Raw genomic sequence first — 17,782 nt, 5'->3', positions numbered from 1 at the left:
TCCTCGTGACTCCTTTTGAAGACTCTCAGCTCCCCCCGTGTGTCAAATGTGTTGCTGCCTTAACGCTCAAGATTTTCTCTGCAGAGAATTTGGCTCCCCGGCTGTCAAGGCACTGATGGGCTCCATGAATTCTTTATTCTCATCCCATTAAATCTGCCGGGGCCGACTGATGAGCCAAATAGAAACACTCTGCTGGCAGAAATATTACAGAGTGATGGACAGAAGATGATGTTCCTCACAGCTTCTATCCATCCTCAGAGGGGATCCACGGACTGTACAGTCAGACTGTGGACATGATGTTAGGTCGTCTGCATCACTGTGGCTTTCTTTTTCTTTACAGTCCACGTCATTTGAGGTGGAAGAAAATATCACTTAAATATCACAATATTGTTTTTTAAGATACCGTATTGATATTCAACAGAACTGTATGTTGTTGTTTTTATTTTGATGCTCAAATCATAGTTTATTTTTCAATAAAGTATGTATTTGAAGTTCACGTGCCACTATTCATAGCCTTTGTTCATTTTTGTGTTGCAATTAGAATTCATTAAAATACATCCTCCACAGCTAAAGGAACTATTAATTCTCGCGAGACATTGTCGATGACTGAGGACGAGAGGATACACTCAAAAGCTGATCTTTCGACATCTTTTAAAAGCAGAATAAAAGCAGTAACGCCTTCGTCAAGAGTCATGTGGTCTGTAAATTCGGCAACACCAGAGTCAATACTCGACAATACTACCCTTAAGTATCGCTAACATATTGTATCACTGCTCCTGTATCGTGATACGTATCGTACCAGTTCTGCACAACACACAGCCCTTCTTTTCACACAAACTTCTTTTCGAATGTCAAGAACTTTCTAAGTTGATAGTTTAAATGATTGGACATTATTATGATTCATTATTATGTCTCATAATGGAAAAAAAAAGTTTTATGTTAATGAAGAGTTAGATGAAATGTGTCAAACTCATGGCCTCATCTGACCCTCCAAGTAATGAGACGTGGCCCGCTGAACAGTGTTAAATATAAGACCCGGAGCATAGAAAATGGATGTCAGCGGTTATACAGAGACGTCCAATAAAACATGTTTGGGGAAGGAGGACAAACAAGATAATTAATTCCCTGTTGCTTTACAGGAATAGACATAAGATAGAATAATCATTCCACTGTAATGATGCCTGTGGACTCTGATCCCGTTCATGTGGTCTTGTAAATGTGTCTAAATAAATCTTTGTCTAACTATGTGTTATGAAAAAAGATCATGTTAACCAGTATATTATATATGCCTGATATTCTTTAAGGTAAAATATGTTGAGGTGTGTCCTAGATGTTTTATTTAAAATGCAAAGTTCCTCGCACTTGTTGTTTCTGTTTCATTAAAAAAGAATCATACTCAATAGTTTAACCTCACAACTGCAAATATTGGGTCGGGTTCTTCCAAGGTTTCTGCCTCTGCATGTGGAACCTAAAAAATAAAGAATTACATTTAGAAATATAAAGTTTGTGTAAAAGCTGTCAAAAAATTTTGCTATCCCTAAAAGACAGTTCAGTCATCCATGAGAGGCTTTACTAACAGTGACGCCCCCAGGGGCCCCCCAAAAAAGCTTTCAAATATTTTACATTTTTATTTTACATTATATCAATTGTACTTTAAAATCATACAGACTATAGATATTTTATGAACAAGCAGTAGGGACAATTAGTAAGTACTGTAAGTAAGTAAGTCATTTTTATTTGTATAGCGCTTATCCAGACCAGGGTCACAAAGCGCTTAAACAATCAAAACAATATTCAATAAAGTATATACTTTAAAGGACAAGATTATGTTGGGCATGATGTTTGTTAAGCTCATGTTATAAATGACTTGATCTGAAAAGTTGGTTTCCATGTTTGAACTATAACATTTGTCACTTTAAACCTTTAGAACCTTTTTTTCTCTCAAATTTTATGCTGAAAAAAAATCAATGTTCTTTTTGTGTCATTATTTAAGTATTTAAGTAATTTTTTTATTTAATTAATTATAATATCGATGTTATTTTCCTTTTTTTTTTGTTGCACATTTCGCACACCTTTGCACATTTTTCAGAAAAAACACCATTGTGTCGTGTGTGCACATAAAACTAACCACAAAGATTGACGGCGAACACAGTGTAGCCACTGAAATGGTGAAGCATCTGGTGCTGAAGCTGAGGAGGGGGCTCCAGATAAAATGGTGACACTCTCCAAACACCATCAGTGACACAGGTCCGGCATCATGATTGGTCAGACTCCTAAAAAAAAAAAAAAGAAGAGCGAGCATGTCCACAGTCAGAGTGACTTCTCTCTCCGCAGTCTCAACCTGCTGCCCCCTCCTCTCTGGTGGAGAACCTCCTCACATCCTCACATCCACGCTGCTGCTGCTGCTGCTGCTGCAGGAACACGCACCACATCTCGGGGTGTCTGAGCAGGAGGCGTCGCTGCTGGAGGCTCGCATGAAGACGCGCGTCCATGCTGTGATCCCCGCAGTGAGATGTGCGGCTCGGTGTCATGGCCAGAGCTCCGTTCGCGTGGGGGGTCTTCAGGAAGACCCCGTACGGCCAGGTAAGCCCCGTGGGGTTCGACGACGTTTTTTTTATTCACAACGACGATTGTATCCGCCATCGATCGCTGAAGGTGTGTGTGTGTGTGTGTGTGTGTGTGTGTGTGTGGGTCACGTGGACGTCGCCGGAGGAGTGCGAGTGCAGTTCAACATTTTCTCAGAGCAAAGTCACTTGATGCGCGATAGAAATCGGCCGCTGGTCCTGAATCCCGTTGCCGTAGCAACCAGCTCCATCCACCGTGCGAGTGCCCGCGCATCAAACTTTAATCGTAACCTTGTGTTTCATCCTCTTCGCGAGTCTCTTTTGGCTTCAGTTTCTAACAAGATGTCGACGGTTGCTTGAGAAGCGACACCTGTACCGTTGAATACCAGCCGTTTAACAAATTGATGGAGATATTGGGTTCCAAGAAAAATCAGTTGGAACTGGACGAACCAGCCAGAGTTATTTACCAATGATTGCAGCTAGTTTAAAAATATACATGAATTTAAAACCTTACCAATAAAAAACTAAAACACAGGAGTCAACTTAGATATAAAAAAAAGACAAACAAAGTGTAGTTCACCAAGCTCTGGGTGTTATTCCTACAACAGTCTCAGGGCTTGTTATCGAGGGTACTTTCCCCTCAGCGATCACTCGACTAAACGTGTTGTTTTATTCAGCTGCTAGCTTCCTGCCTGAGAGAGAAGATGTGTCGAGAGCAGCAGGAAGAGACGAACGCTCTCCGGGGACAGTAACCAGCAAACGTCGCGATTTTCTAGGCCACCGGTGTGACAGCTTAAGAAGTGTCGTTCAGTGAACCCCCGAGAAAACACACTTTTAAACACCGAGAGAACGGCTGCAAGTGCATGGCAACAATTCTACTCTGACTAATGTTTTTAAGGCACATCTTTTGAGTGAGACAAATGACAGGAACACCACCAAACATAGATATCACAAACAATATAAAAATAAAATTCAGCCTTAATTCACTTTGATGAACAAACTGAGTGTCTTTTCATCTATTATTTTCTATTACAAGCTGCATTCAGTGCACATTAATGACAGAAACTAACCACCAACACTTCATACTAAATGTTCTTTTGTTATGTTTAACATATGTTTAGAATGTTGTGCTGCAAAAGGACCATGAAGTAAACAAGGCAGGAAACATGAGACGATGAACGTGGTTTAAGATGATATAGAATTGAACTTGTTGGGGTTTTGGTTTAATGTTTAAATAAGGAAAAGAGTGAGAAATATTGATATGAGGTCTTCCATCTGACGTTCTGTAGCCACATACATAAAAATACACTCTACAAATCTTGGTTGATATTGACATTTATTTTGTAAGTTTTAGGCAAGACCAAACTTCCTGGATATGAAGCTGGATATAAACATAAGTTCTGTTGTAAGTAAGTAAGTAATTTATATTTGTAGAACGCTTTTCCAGACCAGGGTCACAAAGCGCTTAAACAATCAAAGTAAAACTCAATTAAATATATGCTTAAAAGGTCAAGATAACACTGAGACAAACACAGGAGTCTCAAAGAATCAAGGAAAAGCCTGCACAAATAAAAAATGTCTTAAGACGTTTCCTGAAGGAGTCAGTAGATCATCAAACGCAGAGGGAGGGGAAGATCGTTCCAAAGCTTAGGAGCAACAGTCTGGAAGGATTTCTCTCCTCTGGTCCTGAACCGTGTGCGAGGAACCATCAGTAGATTCTGATCCACAGACCTCAGAGCCCGAGCTGGGGTGTAAGGCTGGATCAGATCACTGATGTAAGGAGGAGTCTGACCATGAATAGCTCTGAAAGTAAGAACCAGAATTTTAAAGTTGATCCTGAAAGAAACTGGAAGCTGGTGAAGAGTTTTATGGATCGGGGAAATGTGAGTTCTTCTACTAGAGCAGGTCAGAATTCTCGCTGCAGAGTTCTGAATCAACTTCAGGCGAGACAGATCCTTCTTGTTAAGACATGAAAACAAACTGTTACAATAGTCCAGGCGAGAAGAAACAAACGCGTGGATTATAAGCAACACCCAGGTTTCTCAGGCTCAGTTTGACAGACTGACCTAAGTCACCCAAGTACTGACTCAACCCTGGAATCTTATCACCAGGAGCAATAACCAGAGTTTCAGTTTTGTCCACATTTAGATGCATAGTGTTTTCACTCAGCCATTGTTTGATTTCTAGCAAACAATTGACTAAACTGTTCAGCCTTCGTGGCTCAGTTGGATGAAAAGAGCATAAAATATGAAAACACTCAAGTGATTAAAAAGTAAAAAGGTATGAGCCGCTATTTTACAAAATGTTAATCTCGATATATATATTTATATATTATACATTGCAAATATAGATTACACTCTAGTGTAATAGTTTATTAGCGCGTATTTATTGTGTTCAAAAATGTTTTTTGTCTTAAAATAATAAATAAAATAATAAATGTAATTGAAAGGGAAAAACGATATACTATACTACGATACTATTATGTCTATTTTTTGGTTCATTAACAACACAACAAACGTTCCATATACAGTATAACATAAGCAGTTCCTAAAACTCACAGTTGAAAAGAGTCTGTCAACGAAGGAGTCAAAATGAACCATAAACTCCAGAGAAGTAACTTGTGCCGTTTCACTCATGGTATCAAGATAACGGTGAAGAAACTCTGCTTCTGCCTTTCTTTGATCCACCTGGTCGTGTTTGAGGAAGTAGTTCTACAGACAGGAAGTGGCAGAATCACCCGTGCATGTGTCCGGGGGGGGGGGCTATATATGTCTGTATTAAAGTTGTACATGCACATGTGGTGCAGAGTTGAGTCAGTGCTGGAGAGTGTGTGTGTGTGGGGGGGTCATGGGGGGGGGGGGGGGTCTGCTGTGGGTGTGATGAGTCATATCTCTGTGGTGTCTGAGCTGACAGTGAAGCGTCCTCCTCTCTGCAGCTCCACTGACACTCGTCCTCACCGTCCTCACCAACGTTCTGCGACGACGTCAGCGCTTCGTTTTTTTTTGTGTTTTTTTTAATCGGCCTTTCTTCACATCCGCACGGCAACCGTCCGCGGCCATTAAGAGGGAAAACCTCGGAGGGATAGGTTTATGATCATACATAATGGATGAAGAGTTGGGGCGGCGGCAGAAGTGTCAGAGGAGTAATGTGCAGCACTTGATCAGATTTATACTCTCCTACGTTCAAGCTCCACTTCTACTCCTGCCATGACTGGAGTTCCTCCTCTGCCGGGGCGCTCCAGGAAGTGGACGTGGCGGCGGAACCGACGGATGATTTCCGCCCACCTCAGCATACGTGCACAGTTGTGGGAGTGTAATGAATAGCTGTCACAGCAGCCACGATCAATATGGCCTCATTAGCTGTGTTTGTGCAACTCTCTCCGCTCACGAGGGGTGAATACATAATCCCACGCTCATAAACGACGAGCCGCAGTTCGACCCAGAGTATCCGCGAGAATCGATCGGAGGGAAGACTGAGTGTCGTACCCGCCCGGTTCCTGGAGGGGTTTTTGCTGAATGGGGGGGAAAATGGGGAGTAAAGGGGGTGACCACAGCACTTACTGGTGCGGTCGGTGCTGGTGAAGCCACGGTGCATCGCGGGCAAGTAAAACAATAAAACAAGAGATGTTTTTAATGTGGTTGCTTTAGTAATATGTGTCGATGACTTGTTTGTTCAGATGTGATGTTTACGCAAACAGTGATGGAAAAACTGTTTGTGTCGTGGCTGAGCTTGTGTTTACTGCACGTGTGTCCAATTGACTCATTTTATTTTAATATTAATGGTACTGTTTACTTTCAGAAGACACAACTTTACTTTTAGTTCTTGATAACACTTTTTCTTACTCGTTGGTCTCATCTCCTCTCAAGTACAAATATCAGTCTCGAATACAACCTTTTATTTTAGATAATCTGCAAAATATGTTGATGGCAAATTGGATCGACCCACATCTAAAATATCTACTAATGTGACTCTCCAGACTCACTCACATGTTTCTAATGTTAAAGTCTTCCTCTCCAAGATGCAGTCAGTTACTCATCATGATGATGTTTTGTACTTATTACTTTATAAAGTTCTCCCCGTTTGAAATCTCGGCGAACAAGAGGGTACGGGAGTAAAGTCCATTATGATGTAATAATGCTCTTCACTCTTCCTCCAGCCGGCTGTAATCACTCCTGCTTTGTTTATACAGCAAGTCCCTAGGAGGTGGAGACTTCCGAGATAGATGACATGTGGTGACAAACTTGAAGCTTGACTAATCGCAACAGGGTGGGCGTGGTTATGATGAACAAGATTTCACCTTCATAAAAACATAACATACATCTAATGTAAATATTTCAATGAAAAGAGTTTTGTACAAACAGACACATACTGATGATACAATAGAGTCCAACATCTATTTAAGAGACACTTACATCTACACATTAGTTGCTTTTTAATCTAGTTCCAAATGTTAATTCATACGTTGACGCTCCTGGAATGTAACATTTAAACTGAGAAGTTGAACCCAGACCTAAGCTAATGTTGTACAAGACTTTTTTTCGGTCTTGGTCTTGATATTGTTGGGAGAAGGACTAAATAGAAGCACAGAAATAAAGGACTCGCAGCAGCAAACTTGAGTCTGTCCAGATGCTTCAACAAGCATCCGCAGCAACATGTAAATACAGCGATGGTGACTGTGTTTTGACCGCAGGTCCCTGTAAGAGGATCACAGAAAGCGAGCTCCTAATACGAGAAGACAGAAATGCATTTGCTCAGCCTTGTCAGGTCGTACTTGAATGGCTTCTGCAGCTGATCCAACATCTCAGAGCTATTAGATTATGAGTATGTCATGCATACTTCAGGGTGGTTGGCAGCAGCTGTCAGGCTTGACTGATGAAGGTAGAAAAGTCCCTTCAGATATTTGCCTAATAAAAATGAATAGTAAAGATGCTCCAGATACCGGGAGTAGAAGATGATTTTGGGCTCAAGTACTGAAATGAACACCCAAATAATCAGGAAACCAGATTACGCTGTGACATCCGAGTCCACCTAAATGATTATCTTTGGCGTCAAAGTAGGAAATGGACGGAAAGATCCATTTAGAGAAATCTGCACAAGTGTCTTCCCATTTGCAAGAGTGGAAATCAACCTTGTCTCTCAAGTGGAATGGAAGGAAGGAGCAGGAGTGGCTGCTGAGAGGGTCGATGAGATAGAGATCAGTGTTATTGAGGTGGAGTTTGTTCCAGAGCTGTCGGGAAACAGAGAAGCAGGAGGAAAGAAAACACTTCCTATTACTGATAATAATCTGGATTTAAAAACATGTAATACATGATCACAGGCTTCATCCACGAGGGTAGAAAACTAAAATATTATAGTAGTATACAGATATTTTTACATTGAATTTTAAAAGTATTTAATTTAGAATAATTATTGGAATTGAAATTTAGGTGTAAAAAATATTATTTTTAGTTATTAAATTAACTTATTTAAAATAAGTGCAAACATTAAATGAATACAATTTTAACTAAATTATTAAATCAAAATAAGTAAAACCTTTCAATAAATACATTTTTAAATGTAATTATTCAATCAAAATAAGCACAACCTTTCAATAAATACATTTTTTAATTGAATTATTCAATCAAAATAAGTACAATCATTCAATATATGAATTGTTGAATTTAATCTTTAAATAAAAACAAATTGACCTTTCAATATAAAAATTATGCAATTCAATAATAATAAAAAAAACAATATATAAACGAAGAATTTAACCATCCTATATTTTGATGTGACTGATTTGATGTCACAAATACATTTATTCATTACAATTTTCAATTAAAACAAGTACAACCATTCAGTATAAAAATGACTGAATTCCATTATTCAATAAAAACAAATACAAACTTTTGATATATTGAATTTAATTATTCAATAAAAACAAATAAAAATGTTTAATGTATTAATTACTGAATTTAATTATTAAATAAAAACAAATGTACCTTTCGATATATAAATTATGGAATTCAATAATTAAAAATTATAATTGAATTTGAGAAAAATACAACATTTCAATAAAAAACAAATCCAAGTTTCAACATTTGAAATGTTAAATTCAACCACTCAATATTCTGACTTTAACTGTTGCAGTGCATAATGGGGATGAGCTTCATGCTATACTCACAAGCATTGCATAAGTATTCAAAACATGTCTTTGCTTTGATGGAACCCTGCAGGCCAGACTGTCGTACCTGCACATGAAGTACTTGTTCTTCTCCTGGCTGGCCGTGTTCGTGGGCAGCTGGATCGTGTACGTGGAATATTCCTCCTACACCGAGCTCTGCCGCGGCCACGACTGCAAGAAATCAATAGTGAGTTCTTCTGCAAACACTCCTGACACGATGAATATCCAACCGACCTTTTTTCTTCCAGTGCGACAATTACAGGCGAGGCATGATTGACGGCTCCGCCTGCAGCAGCCTCTGCGACAGAGACACCTTGTATTTCGGGAAATGTTTTACCGCCGATCCCAACAACCAGGTGAGATCTAGGTCACCCGTGTGTCTTCTGTTTTCAAACCATGTGCTCGTCAGGTGTATTCGGGGAGCTGGGGGGACCTGGAGGGGGTCATCAAATGCCAAATGGAGGAGCAGCCTCGTTACGATCTCGGGGCCGAGGTGGAGCCCAGGAAGGAGGCCCCAACCTTCAACAAGCCCACCAAGGGGACGTCAGTGGAGAAGTTCCGGGAGATGATCCTCAACCATCTGAAGGTACTTCACGATCACTTTAATACATTGAATGCATGATCCTGGAAGAGAATGCACCGACGTCAGGATTTTCATCTTTGGTTAAAAAAGGGAATCAATTTCATCAAAAGTAAGTCTATGGCATAGACTACTAGCCAATCACAGAAGGCCCCACGACATATTAACCAATCAGAAGCAACATGAGGCGGGTCTATCTTTCATTACAGAGTCATTACTTAAGAAACATATGATCGCGTCGTTGTAACTTAACATAGAAATACAAATACAGCGCTGACATCTGCTATCACGCTAACCCTCGGGATTCTTCACTCTAGAGCCAAATTTAAATCTTGAGTTCTCGCTAAACTTTACGGTAACTTCCCCTCAGTAGGAGGAAATAAACAGCTTTCAAATTAAGAGCATTGAATCATCTGCATCTTCCTTGTAATCCTTTCCCATCATTGTTGTACTCTATACTTTTTAAATCCATGTTTGCTTATCCTTTTTTTAAATTATTTATTAGTTCATTCTTCTTTTTTCTATATCTATTGATTGTTTAAAACTAATTTAAATTTAGATTTTCAGCCAATTGAAAGGTATCAGATAATTAAATATAGGAGGTTAAAGATTTTGAATATAGATTTTAAATAAATTGAAAGTTAAAACGTATTAATTCTGCTATGACTCTTATATACAGATATACAATCGTTCTTTTATTGAAAGACTTGACATGATGCAAATATATATATACGGAAAATAACAGAGTCAGAAATGAATCATATACAAGGAAACAAGCAAGTTATTGATAAGAGAAAAGTAGGTCAAACTTCCAGAGATTTTCTTGGAAAAATTCAATTGAAAAAACATAGAGAAGAAAACAATCAAAATAAAAAATAAATGAATAATAAAAATAATGCTTATACATAAATATATATATACATACCTAAGTAAATTAATTATATTAATAATTAAATTAAAAGTAAAAAACGAAACGATAAGGTTGGTGGAGAGAGATTAGACAAAGTTATATGATGATTGAGAAACAATATTATTCTAAAAAAGTGATCAGAGATTTAAAATATGACATAAAACTTTGCCATTTCTGAAAACAACTATTCTGTGTTACCCCTCATTGTATGTTTATTTTAACTCATTGAAAAGACAATAGTTATGAGCCACTGTGAACTGGATGATTTCCAGTGAAGACGACGAGGAGGTCCTGCTAGCAAAGATCTGAGAGAAACGACGTCCACCTGGTCATATGTCAAGTATTTTCTAGGAAGCCAATCATTTTAACGTCTAAATCTATCTCATGTCCTTCAGAGCTTCACAAACTGCTACATTTCTGGACTAATCCTAAATGTTCATGTATTTCTGGCCTTATTTGTCTGCAAAGGCCAAAAAGGTTGTGCGATAAATACTTCCTAATTATGAGTGAACGGCGTAAATATTCTCATTTTCTGCGTCTCATCCGAGCCCTGAAGCTACAATATGAAGCCAGTTAAAGCCTCTTTCAAAGTTGAAGTTTTGTCCTTCTTTTAGCCTCCGGCTGCTTCCGTGTCATCTTTCATGGTTTTGTATCAGTAAAAATCGTCTTCAATTCCAAGAACTTAACCTCGTAGCCTTTATAAAACGCAATAGGAAAATTCTTTCAGGGCTTGTGAGGCTCATAATTACTTTTTTAGATTATTTGTGTCATTAGGTTTTCGATTAAACTGGGAAAAGTTCAAAAAGAAGAATGAGAGCATCTCAAGGTCACATAGTTTTTTTTATGTACCGTAGTATTTCCTAGATCAGAACATAACATTTACAGTTACTCGCGAGTCTATTACCATCTGGTGTTGCCTCAATAATGTGTGTATCACGTGTCAAAAACACACAACTTGGTGTCGATGTGTACAACTTCAGAATAGTTTGCATTAGAAGATGTTAGTTAAGCAAGTGTGTAACTTTATTCACTGTTAAACACTTTCAAACTGCAAACGTCTCGCACAATAGTTACTAAAATGCAAAGTTAGAAAAAATATTTACTCATTTAATCAAACACCAGTTATTTTCAGCATCAGAGTTTCAAGTGAGAAGAAAATCTACCTCAACAAATGTTCTGATATTTTGTATAAATTTCTTCCGTGCAGACGAAGGTCGGGGACGACCAGAGCAACCTGGTGGTTCTGTCCAACCAGGTTCTGGCCATCGCTGACTTCAACAGAGACGGACACATCTCCCTCCCGGAGGCTCGCTCGGCCTGGGCTCTGCTGCAGCTCAACGAGTTCCTCCTGACCCTGGTCCTCCAGGACCGAGAGCACACGCCCAAGCTGCTGGGCTTCTGCGGAGACCTGTACGTGATGGAGAAGATCCCCTACTCGCCCCTGTACGGCATCAGCCTGCCCTGGGTCCTGGAGGTGTGGATCCCGGCGGGCCTGCGCCGCAGCATGGACCAGTGGTTCACCCCCGCCTGGCCGCACAAGGCCAAGATCTCCATCGGACTGCTGGAGCTGGTGGAGGACGTCTTCCACGGCACGTTCGGCAGCTTCGTCATGTGCGACGTCAACGCCGCCACCTTCGGCTACACCGAGAAGCATGACCTGAAGGTGATGGACGCTCGCCACATCGTGCCGGAGACCATCTTCCAGGAGGACATCCGGCAGCAGAGGTGCGACGTGGACGAGGACTGTCTGTACGGCGCCGACTGCCTCACCTCCTGCGACCTCACCAAGCACCGCTGCACCCCCGAGATCAGCAGACCCAACCTGGCCAAGGCCTGCGAGACCCTGAAAGACTACATCCTCCGGGGAGCGCCGTCCGACGTGAGGGACGAGCTGGAGAAGCAGCTGTACGCCTGCGTCGCCCTCAGAGGCTCCACGGAGCAGACGGAGATCGAACACTCGCTAATCCTCAACAATCTCAAGACTTTGCTGTGGAAGAAAATCTCGCACACGAAAGACTCAAAATAATATTAGCAGAGTGTATGTTACAGGGTCAGAGGTCAAGACCTTTTGAAATGATTCCAGTTTTTCTATCAGGATTGTATAAAAGACTCAAATTGAAGACATTTATGAAACTGATATTTTACTTTGATACGCTTCAGTGGGAAGATTTATACTTGTATACGTAAATTGTTCATTATTGAAATAAACCTCCAAACTAGTTTTGATTTGTGCCAATACTGACATCTAGCGGTGAAACTGAGGATCTACAACCCAAGGTAACAAGAACTGCACAGAAATGTGAACATGGATGATCAACACTTGAGTTTTACTGACAACTGGAAAAGTTATCGCTTCAGTCTTCCTCACATAAATGGTAGTTTCTCAGGTCGTTTTGACTGAACTCATGCTCAGAACGATTGATTAATCCTGACAGCAGGTACAAAACATTCTGTGTTTCAAACTTCTCAAAGCCTTCAGTAGATTTGAAGTTTTCAATTAAAGTTTAAATACATTTTCGCCCCAAATCAAAGAACCAACTATATTTACTGTACTTTGAAGCAACTGAAACCTTATGCAGTTCATCTTCGAAGCAACTATATTTCTTAAACATAAAGTAGACGCAGAGAATTCTAGGCCGGTCTCTGAGAACACGTTCTAAAAATACTCTTTAAAGATGAGAAAACGGTTCAAGTCTTTTTGATACATTTATTAGAACAAATCTGCATAAGAAGGATGCAGTCGGCGTCCTTAATCTGCATCTTCTTTCTCCTGAGCCCTGAGGAAGCTCGCCTTCTTCTGGGCCACACGGTCCTTCCTCTGTACCAGAGAGAGCTTGGCACGGTTCCACCTGAGTCACAGACAAACCCAGTCAGCACCAGAACATAACAATCGCTGCCTTCATCTGTCGTCTGATAACAGCGAGAGCCGCAGACTTGGTGCCAGCTTTGGTATCCAGACACCACAGAAGCTGATAACTGATCAATGAAAAGATTCTCATTTACCTCTTCTTCGTGACCTCTTTGGCGGCCTTCTTTTCGTGAACTGGGTTCTCACGGATGGTTGCATGAGCCTTCTTGTACATTTCCTCGATCTATGACAAAGAGAAATCAATTTAGATGATTGATCCCGTATTAGATTGTCCCGTAATCACTCATTACAGGTGTCACCCAATATTGGCAAGATCATGACTCAGCACAATTTTGACAAAAGTGGTCAAAAGGTTAAACCATAAAAAGGCTCTTACAGAATCAGGTTGGACTCCGTTCTTGATGAAGCGAGAGAACTGCTTCTTGTAGGCGTCCTCGTCCTCCTCCATCAGCATGCTCATGTACTCGGACACGTTGATGCCGAGGATGTGTTTGCGGTGAACCTCGGCGTTGAACTCCTTGCTCTCCACATCATATCCAGGGAAGCGCTTGGTGCTGGGAAACAGGATTAAAGAAATGGTCACCAAAATGTTAACATTTGACCTCAAGTGCACACCTGTCAAAAGTCGACACAAGTGTCATGTAAACGACACAACTCAACTGTTTTGATTTACAATGTTATGATTAAGTTGAAAAGCTTTTGGAGGCAAAAAAAATGGCTGAGCAACTGAAAGTCAAAACCTTATTAATAATACTTTTCCCAGCTTATGGTCTGCAAAAAAACAAAAAAACAGCTCTACTATAGTAACTTCCAAGTGTTCAGACTTTAGATGACACGTGGCCATAGTTGACTAAAGAACCACCATGAACGCAGAGTTTGTACAAGCAAACCTCGCTGCACTAGACTGACAGACAAATCCAAACTGGCTCAAGAACAAGAACATTCACAGAATTTAAAACCATAGACCAGAACCAGTGGAAATATATGGACAATAATAAATTAAAAAACATTTTTTGTAATTAGCCCAGTCATTAGCAAACACTGTAGTTGACCAAGTTTAACTCCATGTGAAAAAACAATGAAAATCTACATTAACAATTAACCAAACAAATGTTGGACTCTGGCCAATTAAAGGCTCAACATTTAAACCGAGTGTATGCTTTTGAATTTGAAAGTGCCTTTTAAAAGTCACTAAATTTAAATATATTTGAGAATATGCTTCAAATTTAGTTAAAAACCTGAGAAAACAGCATTATATATTTTCACATTTGTTGCGATAAAGTAAAAAGTTTTAAGCTGAACGCGTCACATCCTAAAAGTCTGACCTCGGACTAAAACCAAAAGTATCGCCTCGTGAGTAAAAAAAAAATAGTTTTCTGTACCGGTGGTTAAGGTCAGGATGAAGCCTGTGCTGTGTCTCAAATCGCATACTAGCAAGTGGGTTAGTGCGTCTCAATTCTTAGTATGCGAAATTTAGTGAGCCATGCACACTAAATTGGCGTACTAACACGCCCACAAAACTGAGCATGGTTCGATGGACACTAACCACTAAACAGCCGCCATCTTAGTGACGTTTTAAACGGAAGTTACGTCATATATAAATGCATATATATTCATATACTTACAGGTGCATTTTCCGCAGCAGTAGAAGGATAAACACGTCTTCGCTGCTGATACCAGCTTAAATATCTCGCGATTATTTAGATTCTCATATTTTTTCTTTATTTCTTTTTCCAAAGTTGCAATACGTGCTGCCAGCAGGTGTCTGCGATAGCGTTCAAACAGCTGGTTGAAACATCGTTAAATAGAAGTAGAAGAAGAAGCTGTCATCTCCGGTTAGTATGTAGCAACAGTGTTTGATTTGAGACATACTATCTGTGGAGAATTTGCGTACTAGTTAGTACGTACACCAAACTGATGCATACTAACTTCTAGCATACTAAGGGTAGTATGCGATTTGAGACACAACACTTAATTCAGTCACCTTATTGATTACAAGCTATGAAGTCTGATTCTGTCAAGCACAACAATTTTAGCAATGTTTGTGCATTTGATTGGACCAGACATCTTATCATAAGGAAAGAAACCAATGGACCACTTTCTTTGTCCCAAGATCTGTCCTTTGAGTCAGTGTTAAAGATGTCATTGATCAGCCAGATGTCAGTTTAAGGTAAGGTAAGGTAAAACTTTATTGATCCCTCAAGTCTGATCCTTTAAGTCTCTGCCCCTTGGCATTTTGAAGATGACTCAATCTTAATGTAATCTCAGTAGGCAGTCCTGCATTTGGATCAACATAACTGGGCATTGCTCTGTACTACTGATTCCTGGTACAGTCTGGACACCATGGGTGAAGAGATTCCTATTGGATTTTCCGAGTTACTTGAGTTCACGTGAAGCAAGACACCTCACTCAAATGAGTTTATGCAGTGCATCAGTTAAACTAGTTTAAAGCAATTTAACATCTGAAAATTGTACCATTTTCTCAATTTATATACTTTTCTTACCGCTTTCCTGACACAACTGACCATTGGCAATACAATCCGAGTCAATCGTTTCAGAGGTGCATCGAAGTCTGTGCTTTCAATAACTTTACCAATACGTTTTCCATTTACCATGTGGTACAAACCTCACGCCTGCTAAAGCAGGGTTCAAGTCTGTGGCAAGTGTATGATTTCATTGACATGACAAGATAGTGTTTGACTTGAGCGTTACCTGTGAGGGATGCTCAGGCCACCGTCGACGGCTCCCTTCAGGGCTCCGAACACCTTGTTGCCTGTGGTAGTTCTGGCAAGTCCAGCATCCAAATAGCAAGTGAAGGCACCGGGCTGTCCATCAATGCTCTCCACATTGAACTCATCACCGTCCACCTCCAGCTGGCCTTCGTACACCTTATCCAGACCGAACTTGTTCAGGAGCTAAAATGGACGATCAAAGTTTTCTTAGACGAGATGAGACAAAACTTGAAAGCACGTTTACGACAAACTGTATGGAGGTACTTACTCTGCGGGCCAGCAGTAGGCCAGTGCAGTAGGCTGCTGCGTAGTTTGTCAAACCCACAGTGATTCCATACTTGGGCAGTTCGTGCGAGTAGGCAGCGCACACGATCATGTCACCCTCAATCTTGGCATAGGCAATCTGTAGAAAGTGAAATACCAGATTAAACTTTGTTGATAAACAATTAGTCAATTCTCCACATCAGTAACATTATCTGAGCTGGACAAGGGCCAGAAACTAGCACTAGTTATACTATGCGTTACACCACGACGGCCAAGTTAGGGTCAAACATGCCCCAAAAAAGATGCTAATGCTAGGGCCAAAAAGTTCTTACCTGGCAGACGATGTCCCTGTTGGAGAAGCGGACAATCATGCGGTACTTGGGGGTGTTGTACTTGTTCTTGTCTTGGACAACCAGGCGCTTGCGGGCAAAGAAGTCAGTCTTTCCCTCTACATTCAAAGTAGATCTTGGTTAAATCAATGACTTCACCACATCAAGACATTTTTTTTGCAGCTCACCTCTCCTCCTCCTGAACTTGACCTGGTACCTCTTGAAGTAGGCCTTATTCTTCACCACTTTAACAAAACCCTAAAAGAGAACCGTGTTATTTAACGGTTGCACCGGGAGCTGAGAACGTTGTGGTTGTGTACAAGTGACAGCAATGTGCTGTCACACAGGCTAGCATTAGCTAGCCTCCACCATTGGAAATGCATGCGAGCGAGCGAGCTAGCGTATGCTAAGCGGTGGTTGACAGGCTGGAACGGGTAACTTTCAGGTGGATATTAAATGAAAATGAGGGAATAAGGAAGCGGAAGTTTATTTAATGACGTGTTTACGAGGAAATGTGACAAAAACCCGCGGGTAACGGGTCGAACATGGCGAGGCCACGTTAGAGCAAGTCCCGGTCGGGCATTAGCAACACAATCTATGTTCATCGTGACACCATCGGCATGTTTATAAACTCTTGACACCACAGATCACAAGATGTACACGTTAGTCATGTAGGAAGACATGTATTTGTGAGGATTACAAACCATTTTGCAGTCTTTACGTCTCCTTATGAAGGAGCTCGGAGCCAAAGACTGGGGCCTGACTCCGCTGCACTGGAAAAAGGAAGAAGCTACCGCGCATGCTCAGTAAAATACCGTGGCACAGGATGAGCGGCCATGATGAGACAAAGCACCACTCTGCCCCCTATCGACCTGGAGCAGACATGGACACAATTATGGATTTTTGTTTGTGAGTAAATGGTACTTTAGATCAGATGTCATTTCATTTCTTACAATTGGTGCAAAAACCCACGGATGTTCAAACTCAGATCACCAAGAACCAAAATAAGCTCTCATGCCAAAATATAGTGTTGCAGAAAACTGAATGGTTATATAGAATTCTTGATATTGAAATTTAAATACACTCAATAATTCCAGATTTATTGTTTAATTGTTTTTTTATAATGATGGATGCATATTTTCAGAATATTAATGCCGAACATAAAATATAAGATCTTGCATAATACCTTTAAGTAAAAAAAACAACAAAAAACACAACCATTGCCAGAATGTTTATTTTTTCAACTTTAATCCACTTCATCTTATGATCTTAACATGAAAACATTTCACAGATAACTACAGGCGTGTACAGAATTATTGCATGGGTATTGTTGTTGTTAAATTACACAGACAAATTCCAGAAAAAATGTTT

At 40.3% G+C, this 17,782-nt stretch overlaps 2 protein-coding genes across 2 annotated transcripts; one reads left to right on the top strand and one right to left on the bottom strand.

Annotated features, from left to right (window-relative positions):
- The first annotated feature begins 1,850 nt into the window (after positions 1–1,850).
- dipk1ab (divergent protein kinase domain 1Ab) lies at positions 1,851–12,438 on the top strand. Its single transcript, XM_087784516.1, has 5 exons — positions 1,851–2,583; positions 8,780–8,914; positions 8,976–9,083; positions 9,137–9,313; positions 11,425–12,438. Exons 1-5 carry the CDS (start codon positions 2,530–2,532, stop codon positions 12,241–12,243), a joined length of 1,293 nt encoding a protein of 430 aa, XP_087640642.1. The 5' UTR covers positions 1,851–2,529; the 3' UTR covers positions 12,244–12,438.
- Positions 12,439–12,910: 472 nt separating this feature from the next.
- On the bottom strand, positions 12,911–17,222 carry rpl5b (ribosomal protein L5b). The gene is made up of 8 exons (XM_087784519.1): positions 17,116–17,222; positions 16,600–16,669; positions 16,415–16,530; positions 16,087–16,221; positions 15,799–16,001; positions 13,463–13,640; positions 13,221–13,309; positions 12,911–13,066 (listed from the first exon to the last, which is right to left on the bottom strand). Exons 1-8 carry the CDS (start codon positions 17,116–17,118, stop codon positions 12,967–12,969), a joined length of 894 nt encoding a protein of 297 aa, XP_087640645.1. The 5' UTR covers positions 17,119–17,222; the 3' UTR covers positions 12,911–12,966.
- Positions 17,223–17,782: the final 560 nt, after the last annotated feature.

Source organism: Callionymus lyra, chromosome 2, assembly GCF_982586985.1.
Source record: "Callionymus lyra chromosome 2, fCalLyr1.hap1.1, whole genome shotgun sequence".
NCBI lineage: Eukaryota > Metazoa > Chordata > Actinopteri > Syngnathiformes > Callionymidae > Callionymus > Callionymus lyra.
This window is presented reverse-complemented; position numbering and strand designations above follow the sequence as displayed.